Genomic DNA, 12812 nt, shown 5'->3' on the forward strand with positions numbered 1-12812 from the left:
CTGACATTTGAAGGCCCCTAACACCATCCTTCCTCCATGGGCTGCAGGGGGACAGCCTGCCTCACCATGGCCTTCACCATGGGCTGCAGGAGAATCTCTGCTCCTGCACCTGCATTGCCTCCTCCCCCTCCTTTTGCACTGCCCTGGGTGTCTGCAGAGTTTCTTACATCTTCTCATTCCTCTCTCTGGCTGCAAAAGCTGCTGGTTTTTTTGTTGGTTTTTTTTTTTCCTCCTTCTTATCTCTTTTGTCCCAGAGGTGCTACCACTGTCGCTGATGGGCTTGGCCTTGGCCAGCACTGGGTCTCTCTTGGAGCCGGCTGGCCTTGGCTCTGTCAGACACAGGGGAAGCTTCTAGCAGCTTCTCACAGAAGCCACCCCTGTAGCCCCCCCGCTACCAAAACCTTGCCACGCAAACCCTGAACATCACCCCACAGGCAGTAATTCTGCACCTGAAACCGAGCAGCCTGGTGCCTCCCACAGCTCGTGCCCATCTGGTGAGTGACTTTTCTTTCCGCAGGGGATTTAGAATATTTCCTTTCCTTTAGAGTCTTGTCAGGGATTTGGAATAAATGCTGGTGAGGGGGAGTGGGGCAGAGCAGGGGGCTGCACCGGGGGAGCCGTGTCTGGTCCCTTCCTGCCCTGGAGCAACGGTTTTTCTGCCATTGGGGTGCTGATGCAGGTGGTTTGGTGGGATTTCCGGAGCCTCTTTTGGGGCAGGTGCAGCCCTTCTTCCCCATCCCCTCTCCAGCAGCTGTAACCCCCCATCACCCTCCCTCTGCCTCCCTTCCCCTCCCTCTTCTCCAGCTCTGGACGCAGATGTGGCTCCCTGCGAGCCCCAGGGGCCTCCTGAGTTATTTGGTGACTCTGCACGTCCTGCGGCTGGGATCAGGTAGGGATCCTGCAGGGCTGGTGGGGGGTTTCTCCCACTCTGGGTGGCAGCTGTGGGGCACAGGAGCTGCCGTGGGGTGGGGGGAGCCGAGCCCAGAGCTGGGCCCCGCATGGGTTTTGCTTTCCCTTGGGCTCTTTCTGCAATACGTCCCTTGCCCTGGGGGCACCTTCGGTCCCGTCCTGCAGCGCTCCCCTCAAACGTTTCTGGCTTGCAGCAGGGCTGGCTGGGGTGGAGGTCGTTTTCTGGAGCACGTTCCCGCTCCCAGGAAACCTCCTTCTCCTTCCAGTCCTCCCACTCCCTCGCCACTTTCTCCACTGTCTTTGGACCACAGGGAGGGCAAAGCAACGCCCGTGGGATGGAGCGTGCACCAAGGTCACGCCAAGCTCGCCCCTTGCCATGCAATGCCCCTAAATTAACGTAGGCGCAATCTCTGTGTCTCTGTGTCCTTCTCCATCACCAAGCTGACTTTACTGTGGTGGGACCAGACAGCCCTCTCCAGGTCACCGTGGGGCAGTATGTCGTGCTGCCATGTCACTTGTCCCCCCGTGCGGACACTCGGAGCTTGGACATCAGGTGGATTCGGCGTCATGTCTCTGAAACGGTGCACCACTACCGAAATGGAGAGGACCTGTATGGGGATCAGATGGAGGAATATGTTGGGAGGACAGAGTTGGTCAGGGATGGTCTCTCCCGTGGACGCCTGGACTTGCGAATCTCTGGGTTGAGACCCTCTGACGATGGTCAGTACATCTGCACTGTGACAGATGGTGCCTCTTATGGAGAAGCTATGGTGGATCTGGAGGTGGCAGGTTTGTGGTGGGTGTGGTGTTTGCAGGGGCTGGTGCGGGTGTCCCTGGGTTTGTGTGTCCCTCCCAGAGCTCTGTCCCATCCTCAGGTGTGTGGATGAGGTGCCGAAGGACAGGAGCCATTGAAAGAGGTGGGGTGTGAGGGGGCTGTTGCCTGCAGTGCCTGCCCAGGAGAGAGCACGCAGGTGGTGCTGGAGGTGGTTTTGGGGCAGAGCCACATGGATGTGGTGGCTTTGCTGGGTGTGCGCGGTGCCTGTGAAGGGTGTGCTGGTGATGGTGTGAAGGCCGTGGGGTCAAGGTGCTGAGCAGCTCCTTGGGCTGAGAGCTGGGGCTGCCAGCCAAGCCAAGGCTGGGACCTGACGCTGTTAGGTGTGGAGTTGGGAAGAGATCTCTTCCTGGCTCTGAGCAGCTGGATCTTTGCTTTGGCTTTGCCCTTTGTGCCGTAGGAGACCTGGCACGTTGTCTGGAAGTGTTGGGGCTTCTTGAACAAAGACGGGTCAGTGCTGATGCTGCCTTGAGGTGCTGAAGCTCGGCAGCTGGGTCTTGCTCTGCCGGGCTGTTTTGTGAGAGATCTGGGGTTGTTTGGCATCAATGCTCTGCAGTTCCTGCACAAGTTGGGGTGGTTTTGGTGGCCGGCCCTGTAGCCCTGGTGGGACCTGTGATGTGTCTGCTATCGGATTTAGTCATGGAATCATATAGAATTCTAGAATGGTTTGGGTTGGAAGGGACCTTAAAGGTCATCTAGTTTCAACCCCCCTGCTGCAGGCAGGGACACCCTCCACTAGACCACGTTGCCCAAAAGCCTCATCCAACCTGGCCTTAAACACTTCCAGGGAGCCAGGGGCATCCACAACCTCTTTGGGCAACCTGTGCCAGTGCCTCACCCCTCTAACAGTAAAGAATTTCTTTCTAACATCTAATCTAAATCGACCCTCCTTCAGCTTGAACCCGTTACCCCTTGTCCTGTCACTACACTCCCTGATAAACAGCCCCTCCCCATCTTTCCTGTAGGCCCCTTCAGGTACTGGTAAGCCACAATTAGATCTCCCCAGAGCCTTCTCATCTCCATGCTGAACAATCCCAACTCTCTCAGCCTGTCCTCATAGAAGAGGTGCTCCAGCCCTCTGATCAGCTTCTTGGCCCTCCTCTGGACTCGCTCCAACAGCTTCATGTCTCTCCTGTACTGGGGCCCCCAGAGCTGGATGCAGTACTCCAGGTGGGGTCTCACCAGAGCGCAGTAGAGGGGCAGGATCACCTCCCTCGACCTGCTGGTCACACCTCTTTGGATGCAGCCCAGGACATGGTTGGGCTTTCTGGGCTGCAAGCGCACACTGCCAGCTCATGTTGAGCTTCTCATGAGCCAACGCCCCCAAGTCCTTCTCCTCAGGGCTGCTTTCAATCCATTCCTCGCCCAGCCTATAGTCGTGCTTGGGATTGTGCTGACCCACGTGCAGGATCTTGCACTTGGCCTTGTTGAACTTCATGCGGTTTGCACGGGACCACCTCTCCAGCCTGTCAAGTTCCCTCTGGATGGCATCCCTTCCCTCCAGCGTGTCGACCACACCACACAGCTTGGTGTCATTGGCAAACTTTCTGAGGGTGCACTCGATCCCACCGTCCCTGTCAGCAGCAAAGATGTTATACAGCACCAGTCCCAGTACCGACCCCTGAGGAATGCCACTTGTCACTGGTCTGCACTTGGACATCGATCCGTTGACCACAACTCTTTGAGTGCAACCATCCAGCCAATTCCTTATCCACTGAGTGGTCAATCCATCAAATCCATGTCTCTCCAATTTAGAGACAAGGGTGTCATGCAGGACAGTGCCAAATGCTTTGCACAATTCCAGGTAGATGACGTCAGTCACTCTCCCTTGCTCACCAACACTGTAACCCCATCTCATCAGGTCCCATGGAATTGTGCACTTTCAGGTTCCTTAGGTATTCTCGAACCTGATCTTCTCCTACAGTGGGCGGTTCTGCATTCTCCCAGTCCCTGCCTTCTGTGACCTGGGCAGTGTGGCTCAAGTATTTGCCAGTGAAGACTGAGGCAAAGAAGTTGTTGAGTACCTCAGCCTTCTCCATATCCCAGGTAACCAGGTCGTGCGTTTCATTCTGGAGGGGACCCACATTTTCCCTTGTCCTCCATTTCTCACTAACATACCTATAGAAGCTTTTCTTCTTGTTTTTAACATCCCTGGCCAGACTAATTTCTACCAGGGCTTTGGCTTTCCTAACCTGATCCCTGGCTGATCAGACAGTTTCTCGGTATTCCTGCCAGCCCACCTGCCCTTGCTTCCACCCTCTGGAGGCTTCCTTTTTGCGTTTGAGTTTGCCCAGGAGCTCCTTGTTCATCCATGGGGGGCCTCCGGGCATTATTGCTTGACTGCCTCTTTGATGGGATGCATCGCTCCTGAGCTTGGAGGAGGTGACCCTTGAATAGCAACCAGCTTTCTTGGGCCCCTCTTCCCCCCAGGGCTTTGTCCCATGGTATTCTACCAAGCAGGTCCCTGAAGAGGCCAAAACCCACTCTCCTGAAGTCGAGGGTAGTGAGTTTGCTGTGTGCCCTCCATGCTGCCCTGAGGCTCTTGAACTCCACCATTTTGTGGTCACTGCAGCCAAGGCTGCCCTTCAGCTTCACATCCCATACCAGGCCCTCCTTATTGGTGAGAATAAGGTCCAGCATGGCACCTCTCCTCGTTGGCTCCTCTATCACTTGGAGGAGAAAGTTATCATCAGCACCTTCCAGGAACTTCCTGGATTGCTTGTGGCCTGTTGTGTTTCCCCTCCAACAGATTTTGGGGTGGTTGAAGTCCTCCCTAAGGACCAGGGCTTGTGAACATGAGACTGCTCCTATCTGCTTATAGTTGGCTTCATCTGCTCAGTCCCCCTGGTCAGGTGGCCTGTAGCAGACCCCCCGCTATGATGTCCCCTGCCCCAGCGCTCCCTTTAATCCTGACCCATAGGCTCTCTGTCAGCTCTTCATCCATCCCCAGGTGGAGCTCCATGCACTGCAGCTGGTCATTGATGTAGAGGGCAATGCCCCATCCTCGTCTGCCCTGCCTGTCCTTCCTAAAGAGCCTGTACCCTTCCATCCCAACACTCCAGTCATAGGAGCTATCCCACCACGTCTCTGTAATGCCAATAAGGTCATAGCCTTGCAGGCGTGCACACGTCTCCAGCTCCTCTTGTTTGTTCCCCATGCTCTGTGCGTTCGCGTAGAGGCATTTCAGTTGTGCCCCCGATGAGGCTGACTTATTGGCTGGGGTGGCTGGAATTCTTTTGATGTATCTTCCCAGTGTTACCTGGGTTGGTTCTTGTTGCGTCTGGAGTCCCTGGCTCATCTTCTCTAGGCTTCAAGTGTGCTGGCCAGCATCCAGCATGTCTCTGAGCAGTAGGCTGAGAGCCCTCACCAGCACCCCATCCCTCCAACCTGGGCACGTTGTCCCACATGTTGCTGGCAAGCCTGATGTTATCCCCCTCCCACTTCAAGCCTAGTTTAAATCTCTGTCAATGAGTCCCGCTAGTTCCTGGGCAAAGATCCTCTTCCCCCTTTGACGGAAATGAATCCTATCAGGGTTCATCAGGTGCCGTGTAGGCTGTCCCATTGTCAAAGAACCCAAAGTTGTGGCGCTGACACCAGCCACGGAGCCATGCATTTATGGACTGTGTCCGCCTGTTCCACCCACCATTGCTGCCCTCAACTGGAAGGAGGGAGGAGAATATTACCTGCACTCCTGAATCCTTCAGTGACTGACCCAAGAGACTGAAGTCCCTTTTGATCAGTCGTTGCCTTTGAGCTGAGTCCATCCCACACTGACCCCAACCACGGGCTCTTCCCCAGCCACAGGCTCTGTCCCTCAGCTCTCCCTCGAGGCTTACGAGGATGGAGGAATGTGGGTGGTGTGTCAATCGGCCGGCTGGTACCCACAACCGGAGGTGCTGTGGAAAGATCCCGACGGGCAGCCTCTGCCCTCAGTCTCCCAGAGACATTCCTCGGATGTGAGGGGCCTATTTGACATCGAAGGCATCATCGTTGTGACTGGGAACAGACATGGGAAGTGGTCCTGCGTGGTCAGGAACAGCCGCCTCAACCAGGAGCAGGAGACGTCCCTGCACATCTCAGGTGCTTTGAGCAGCTTTGATCTGGGGTTCCCGGTGCAAGGTGTGGGGTGTGGGGGCACGGGAGGGGTGTGCACCTTCGCATCAGTTCTAGTGCACGAGAGAACCGGAGCCTCGTGCGCTTCAGGTGAGCATTGGTATGTGCAGGGGAGAGAGAGGACTATTTCCCCTTGAGGCCAGGGCTCCCAGGACAAGGGGCTTGTGAGCTCGAGCTTTGGGGCGTTTGTCTTTTTGTTCTTCTTCTGCTCAAACACCGGACTCTAAAACCATCCCTTTTCCTGCTGATGGTTTTGTTTCTCAGCTCCCTTTTTCCACAATGCCCGTCCCTGGATGGTTGGTGTGGGGGTGCTCCTCGTGCTTTCACTTGTGTTCCTTGGCCTCGGTGCTTATCTGTGGAGAAGGAAAGGTAAGTGGTGTCAGAAGAATGTTTTGCCTTCACCAAAAAGCTCTTTGGGCAAAGGAAGGAAGGGCACAAGGACACGGTGGGGTGTGGGCAGGAGGACAGGGAGCATGGCCAGACCATCTCTGGCTGGAGGGAAGGTGCAAGAGACCCTCTTGAGATGTTCCCAGGGATGAAGCCAGCTGCTGTCCTGACCCCCTCTTCCTCTGCCTTTGCTTTTCAGTGCTGCAGTCCAGAGAGCTGGGTGAGTCCTTCTGGCCCCTTCCACCAAGCAAACCTCCTGGCAAAGGAGCCCCCCTGGGAGGGACTTGGGTTTGGATGGCTCCTGAAGTTACGGCTGAAGTCCGGAGTGCCTGGGTGGGCTGACGGGGGATGGGTTGGCAGGGATCCATTCCCTGGGGTCTGGGGTTTTTTTGCACTCCCCAAAGAGAAGGTGGGGGAGTTGAGGGTCAGCCCAAACTCTGTTTGCTCCTGTGGGAGCAGCCATGGGATGAGAAGCTGTCCCCTCTGATCACTTATTGCTTTTGGTTTTGCTTTCCAGAGGAACGAGATGCATTACTGGGTGAGTCTATGAGCTCCATCACAACATGGGGTCCTGTGCCGTGTGCTCTGTGCTCAGACCTTTCCTTCTTTGCCCGTCCTCTCCATTCCTGCATACCCGGGCTCTGGGAAAGCCCAAGGCACTATGCCTGAGAGGGTGGGAAGCTCAGGGACACCAGCCCAGGGTTGTCCTCTCTCCCCCACCACTCTCGTTGGCCACTAGCCATTGGATGTGACCCTGCTGGCAGGGAGCCATTCCGAGGAGCAAGGTGGTCTTTTCCCAATCCCCACAAAGAAGGAATTTGAGGTCTGCCACAGCTCTGCCTGCTGCTGTGGGAGCAGCCTTGGGATGACAACCTGTCCCCTCTGATCTTGTAATGCTTTTGGTTTTGCTTTCCAGAGAAAAGAGTTGCAGGACTGAAGGGTGAGTGTCTGTGAACTCTGTCATGGTTTGGGTGCTGTCCCAGGCACTCTGTGCTCGGCCCTTTCCCTCCTTGCCCGTCCTCTCCATCCCTGCAGCCCCTGGCTCTGGGAAAGCCCAAGGCGATGTGCCTGGCAGGGTGGGCAGCTCAGGGACACCAGCCCACGCCTGGACCCTCTCCTATGCCCAGAGTTGCTGGGGACCGGCTGGGGGATGTGACCAGCTCTTGTCTCTCCTTGTAGCCTGGAGAAAGTTTCTGCTTCCCCATCATCCAGGTAATCCCGTATCTTATTGTCATTCTGGGTGGTTCTCCTCCCTGTGCTTGTGTGCAAGGGGCATCTGGGCTGGGCAGTGCCCGGGACTGGCCGTGCCTGGGTGTGTTTGGTGACTCAGACACCCCAGAGCAGGGCACTAGCCTGTTCTCCAGTCCGTTTTCTTGCCTTTCCAAGGCATTGTGAGTGGCATCCCTGGGGCCAAGAGGAGCCCTCTGCCACCCCCCTGAGAGCCCGTGCACTGCCCAGACCCAGCCACTGCCTCCCCAGGCTGCTCCTCCCTGCTGGGGCTGCAGCCCCACCGTTGCCTGTTCCCAGGGGATCCAGCTGGGCTGTGGCCGTGCTGGGGCTGGCCCCGTCATGGGCATCTCTAGGAGGAAGGAGATGCCCCGTGTGCTGCCCCGCGGGGCAGAGCCTGGCCCCAGGGTGCTCAAACCCTGCCCACGACGCAGCTCTGCCCCTGATGCTCTGGCTCCTCCTGTCCCCTGCAGACGTGGTGACCCTCGATCCAAACTCGGCTCATCCTGATCTTGTCCTGTCAGCGGATGGGAGAAGTGTGAGATGGGGAAGAGCACGGCAGGACCTGCCCGACACCCCTGAGAGATTTACATATTGGTGCTGTGTGCTGGGCCAGGAGGGGTTCATGGAGGGGAGGCACTGCTGGGGGGTGGAGGTGAAGGGGGAGGTGGGAGGTGATTCCTGGTGGGCTGTGGGGGTGGCCAGGGACTCTGTGGACAGGAAGGGGTATATGGACCTGAGCCCTGAAAGAGGGATCTGGGCGGTGCGGAACTGGAAAGGGCATTTTGTGTCTCTCAGCTCTCCTCGCACCTCCCTGTCCCCGATCCCCATCCCCAGGAGATTCTGGGTCTGTCTGGACTGCATGCAGGGGGAGGTGAGTTTCATTGATGCCGACAGCGGGGTCGAGATCTTCACTTTCCCACCAGCCTTGTTCAATGGAGAGATCATCCGACCCTGGTTTTTGCTGGAAACGGAGGAAACCGAACTGTGCCTGAGGGACTACACCTCCTAGACCCGCTGCCCCCCTTCCATCCCCACCGCAGCCCCGGACAGCCCCTGCCCTGCTGCAGACGCTGCCCGCTCTCCTCTCCTCCATCCTGCAGGAGCACATGTCCCTCTCTGCCCTGCCCAAGCCCACCCTGCCCAGGCACAGCACCATGGCCTTCAAGAAAGCTTTGTGGGTGACCATGGAGTGTGGCCGTGCTGGTTCCTGGGGGCTTTTTGTCCTGATTCCTGCCTGCCCGCGAAGGGCATTTGCAGCCAGCGCACTTGGAGCAGTGGTTGGAGCAGGAGCCTGGGGGCAGCTCCCTGCAGGATGAGCACGGGGAGTGGGGATCAGAGGCGGGGGGCACTCACAACTCAGGCACCCCCTTCTCTTCCTTCTGGGGAGACCCAAACTTTGCCAGCACCCCCTGTCCCCAGGATGCCCCTGCTCTCTCACCATCCTTCTACACCACACAATCCTGTTGGGAGCAAGAGTGATTTGTCTTTCCCTAATCCCCTTCCTCGCTGGGCACTCGGGACAGGTGGCTGTGGCTCGTTGCTTCTTTTGGGGATTGGGCTGAGTGTGTGAAAGCATCTTGGCAACCAAGTGGCTGTCCTGGTTTTAGCTGAGAGGGTTGATTTTCTTCATAGTAGCTAGTGTGAGGATATGTTTTGGATTTGTGCTGGAGACGGTGTTGATAATATAGAGATGTTTTTGTTCTATGGACTTATTGTTGAGCAGTGTTTACACAGGGCCAAGGCCTTTTCTGCTTCTTGCACTGCCCTGCCAGCGGGATGGCTGGGAGTGCACAAGAAGTTGGGAGGAGACAGGACAGGTGACCCAAACTGACCAAAGGGATATTCCATACCATATGACGTCATGCTCAGTTTATAAGGAGCTTGGGGGGAAGAGAAGGGGGGGGCAGCGGCGTTTGGAGTGATGGCGTTTGTCTTCCCAAGTAACCATTACGCGTGACAGGGCCCTGCTTCCCTGGAGATGGCTGAACACCTGCCTGCCCATGGGGAGTGGTGAATGAATTCCTTGCTTTGCTTTGCTTGTGCGCGCGGCTTTTGCTTTACCTATTAAAATATCTTTATCTCAACCTACGAGTTTTCTCACTTTAACTTTTCCAATTCTCTCCCCCATCCCGATGGGGGGGGGAGCGAGTGAGCGGCTGCATGGTGCTTAGCTGCCGGCTGGGGTAAAACCACGACAGTCCTTTTTGGCGCCCAACGTGGGGCACGAAGGGTTCGAGATAATGACAGATTTGATTGGAATGTGCTAGATTGAATTTATAGTTGTTATTAGCTATTAATTGGCAGGCTCCTGTGCTTGCCATGGGGCTTGCTTGCCTTACTGTATATTAGAGGCTAGTGCTCGTTAGTGGCTGCTTTTTGCTTTCGCTGCTCGCTGTACTGCTGTACTGCTTATCATCTTACTGTGCTGTGCCTTGGAACGTTTTGATAACAGCAATGGCGATGTGCCTGGCCTGGCAGATGGCCAGGGCACTGCTGCTGTTTCTGTGCTGCTGTCCTGGACAGGCTGGAGCTCCTGTGTGCACTCGAGTCAAAGGGACTGTGACCTGTGGATGAGTCCACGTCGGAGCAGGACACCCCAAAGCGTCTGTGGCTGTGGTTGCGTCTGTGCCGCAGCAGGTATATCTCGAAGTGTCTGGGGCCGCGGTTGCGTCTGTGCCGCAGCAGGTATATCTCGAAGTGTCTGGGGCCGTGGTTGTGTCTGTGCCGCAGCAGGTATACCTCTGGAAGGATTGTGAGCCAAGGATAAGTCCATGCTGGAGAAGGTACACCTCGAAGCATCTGTGGCAAGGATAAGTCCATGCTGCAGCAGGTACACCTTGAAGCATCAGTGGCTGTGCATGGGGTCATGCTGGAACATTTCAAAGTGTGTGGCTATGGACGAGCCCATGACAGGGCAGGTTTATTTCTAAGAGGACTAAAGTGACTGTGACTGTGGACAAGGCCACGCTGGAGCAAGTATATCTATGAAGGCATTGTGGCCCATGGAGAAGGCCATGCTGGAACAGGTGCACCTTGAAGTGACTGTGGCTGTGGATAAGTCTATGCCACAGCAGGTGTACCCCTGGAGAGACTGTGGCTCGTGGATAAGGCTCCACTTGGAGCAGGTACACCCCTAAGGGACTGCAGTCTGTGGATAAGTTCAAGCCGGAGCAGGGGCAAGGGGAGGTGTTCATTGCAATGGTAAACTTGATGGTCTGACTCGAAGGGACCAGGGGTGGAGATTGTAATGGAAATACCTTTAAATTGTTGTAACCCATGATTTGAGTTGCATGTTACAGGAATTACTGTAGCAGAAATCACCTGAACCAATGGAGAACGAGCCTTACAAGAAGCAGCGCAAGTGCAGCAGTGGACCTGACCTGAGCTGGTTTTGGTGCCCAGTAACTCCACACGTCAACCACCTCTCCTGTTCTGAGTGACCACCATGGTGGATGGAGCCCAAGGTTGTGGACCAAGTCAACCCAATGGACATTCTGTGGACATTTATGGACATTTTAAAAGGGTGGTCCACAGACTAAGGGAATGATATCAGCATATTATATCAAGGGATGGGAAGGGTGGTGGTGCTTAATGAGGATGTATTGAATTGTGTGGGACCTGAGCATGACGTAAATAGTATGGAATAAGGGGTGGATAATGTCCTGGTTTTAGCTGAGAGGGTTGATTTTCTTCATAGTAGCTAGTGTGGGGATATGTTTTGGATTTGTGCTGGAGACGGTGTTGATAATATAGAGATGTTTTTGTTCTATGGACTTATTGTTGAGCAGTGTTTACACAGGGCCAAGGCCTTTTCTGCTTCTTGCGCTGCCCTGCCAGCGGGATGGCTGGGAGTGCACAAGAAGTTGGGAGGAGACAGACAGGACAGGTGACCCAAACTGACCAAAGGGATATTCCATACCATATGACGTCATGCTCAGTTTATAAGGAGCTTGGGGGGAAGAGAAGGGGGGGGCGGCGGCGTTCGGAGTGATGGCGTTTGTCTTCCCAAGTAACCATTACGCGTGACAGGGCCCTGCTTCCCTGGAGATGGCTGAACACCTGCCTGCCCATGGGGAGTGGTGAATGAATTCCTTGCTTTGCTTTGCTTGTGCGCGCGGCTTTTGCTTTACCTATTAAAATATCTTTATCTCAACCTACGAGTTTTCTCACTTTAACTTTTCCAATTCTCTCCCCCATCCCGATGGGGGGGGGGAGCGAGTGAGCGGCTGCATGGTGCTTAGCTGCCGGCTGGGGTAAAACCACGACAGTGGCTTTAGGTGCAGCAGCAGAGGAACCTTCTGAGTGGAGAAAGAATTTCCCCACCTGGGGCTCTTTTAAAGTGATATTTAGCAGTATTGATTGCTGTGGCTGCTGCTGCTCTGGGGTTTGGTGCTGCAGCGGAGCCGGGGCCGGGATGGGGTGGGATGGGCTGGGGTGAGGTGGGAGGGTGTTGGGAGCGGGGGCCGGGGGCGACCGAGCCCGGCAGGGCACGGGAAGGGGTAGGGGATACACAGGAAAGGGCTGGGGGTGCGGGAAACAAGAACCAAGCTGAGCCTGGGCAGCCAGTACCGATGCCGGAGCCGCTCCCGGTGATGCCGCCGCCAGCAGCGCTGCACAGGTAACGGCAGGAGGACGGCCAGGGCTGGGGACGGGACCCGCCCCCCTGCTGCACCCACACGGGGGGAGTCTGCGGGACCTCCTTCTACCCCCACCGCCCCCATCTCCTTCTGCCCTTTCTGGACCCCCCTGGAGCTGGGTCTGGGCTCCCCGACAGCCCGGGGGTAGATGGGGCTTGCCCTCCTTCCCCTCCCAAGGTCTCGCTACGGCCCCTGAGTCCCCCCCGTACCCATACCCTGCTCTGGATACAGCCCCTCGCACCCCCCTGCACCCCTGCTCTTGGGGATGGGCCGCCCCTGCATGGGGATGGGAGGGTGGGGACAGCGGGGGACACGTCCTCCCCTGGGATCTGAGGTCCCCGAGGGGACAGGGCAAAGGGACAGGGCACAGCTGGCATGTCCCAACACTTCAAGCTCACACACCCCATCTTGTCCCCTTCTCACCCACTCCCCACGAGCTCCTGGCTGTTGTCGGGCTGCAGGGACGCTGCTGGGCTCCTCCTGGATGGCCCAACATCACAACGAAGCTCTAAGCTTTGCACCATCACCCCCAACAAACAGCCTTCTTTTGCCTTTCTTCTTCTCCTTTTCTCTTTCCTACGACTGAGGGGCTCCTGCCTTTCACTCCAGAACACACCAATGTCCTGAAACACCAAAGAACCCCAAGAGATGGACCCAGTGCAACTGGCTCGGGTGGACAATTCCCTGGGGTCTGGTTGGGGGTT

At 56.4% G+C, this 12812-nt stretch overlaps 1 protein-coding gene and 1 long non-coding RNA gene across 2 annotated transcripts; both read left to right on the forward strand.

The window, feature by feature from the left end:
* Nucleotides 1–257: 257 nt before the first annotated feature.
* Nucleotides 258–8480, forward strand: LOC129198264 (butyrophilin subfamily 1 member A1-like). The gene is made up of 11 exons (XM_054807414.1): nt 258–494; nt 805–889; nt 1351–1698; nt 5540–5821; nt 6119–6223; nt 6441–6461; nt 6759–6779; nt 7158–7181; nt 7421–7453; nt 7942–8097; nt 8395–8480. Exons 2-11 carry the CDS (start codon nt 817–819, stop codon nt 8478–8480), a joined length of 1149 nt encoding a protein of 382 aa, XP_054663389.1. The 5' UTR covers nt 258–494; nt 805–816.
* Nucleotides 8481–9286: 806 nt separating this feature from the next.
* LOC129198430 (uncharacterized) lies at nt 9287–11624 on the forward strand. The gene is made up of 2 exons (XR_008574473.1): nt 9287–10497; nt 10546–11624. It is a non-coding gene; the product is annotated as an uncharacterized LOC129198430 (long non-coding RNA).
* Nucleotides 11625–12812: the final 1188 nt, after the last annotated feature.

The sequence above is a fragment of the Grus americana genome, chromosome 32, assembly GCF_028858705.1.
Source record: "Grus americana isolate bGruAme1 chromosome 32, bGruAme1.mat, whole genome shotgun sequence".
NCBI lineage: Eukaryota > Metazoa > Chordata > Aves > Gruiformes > Gruidae > Grus > Grus americana.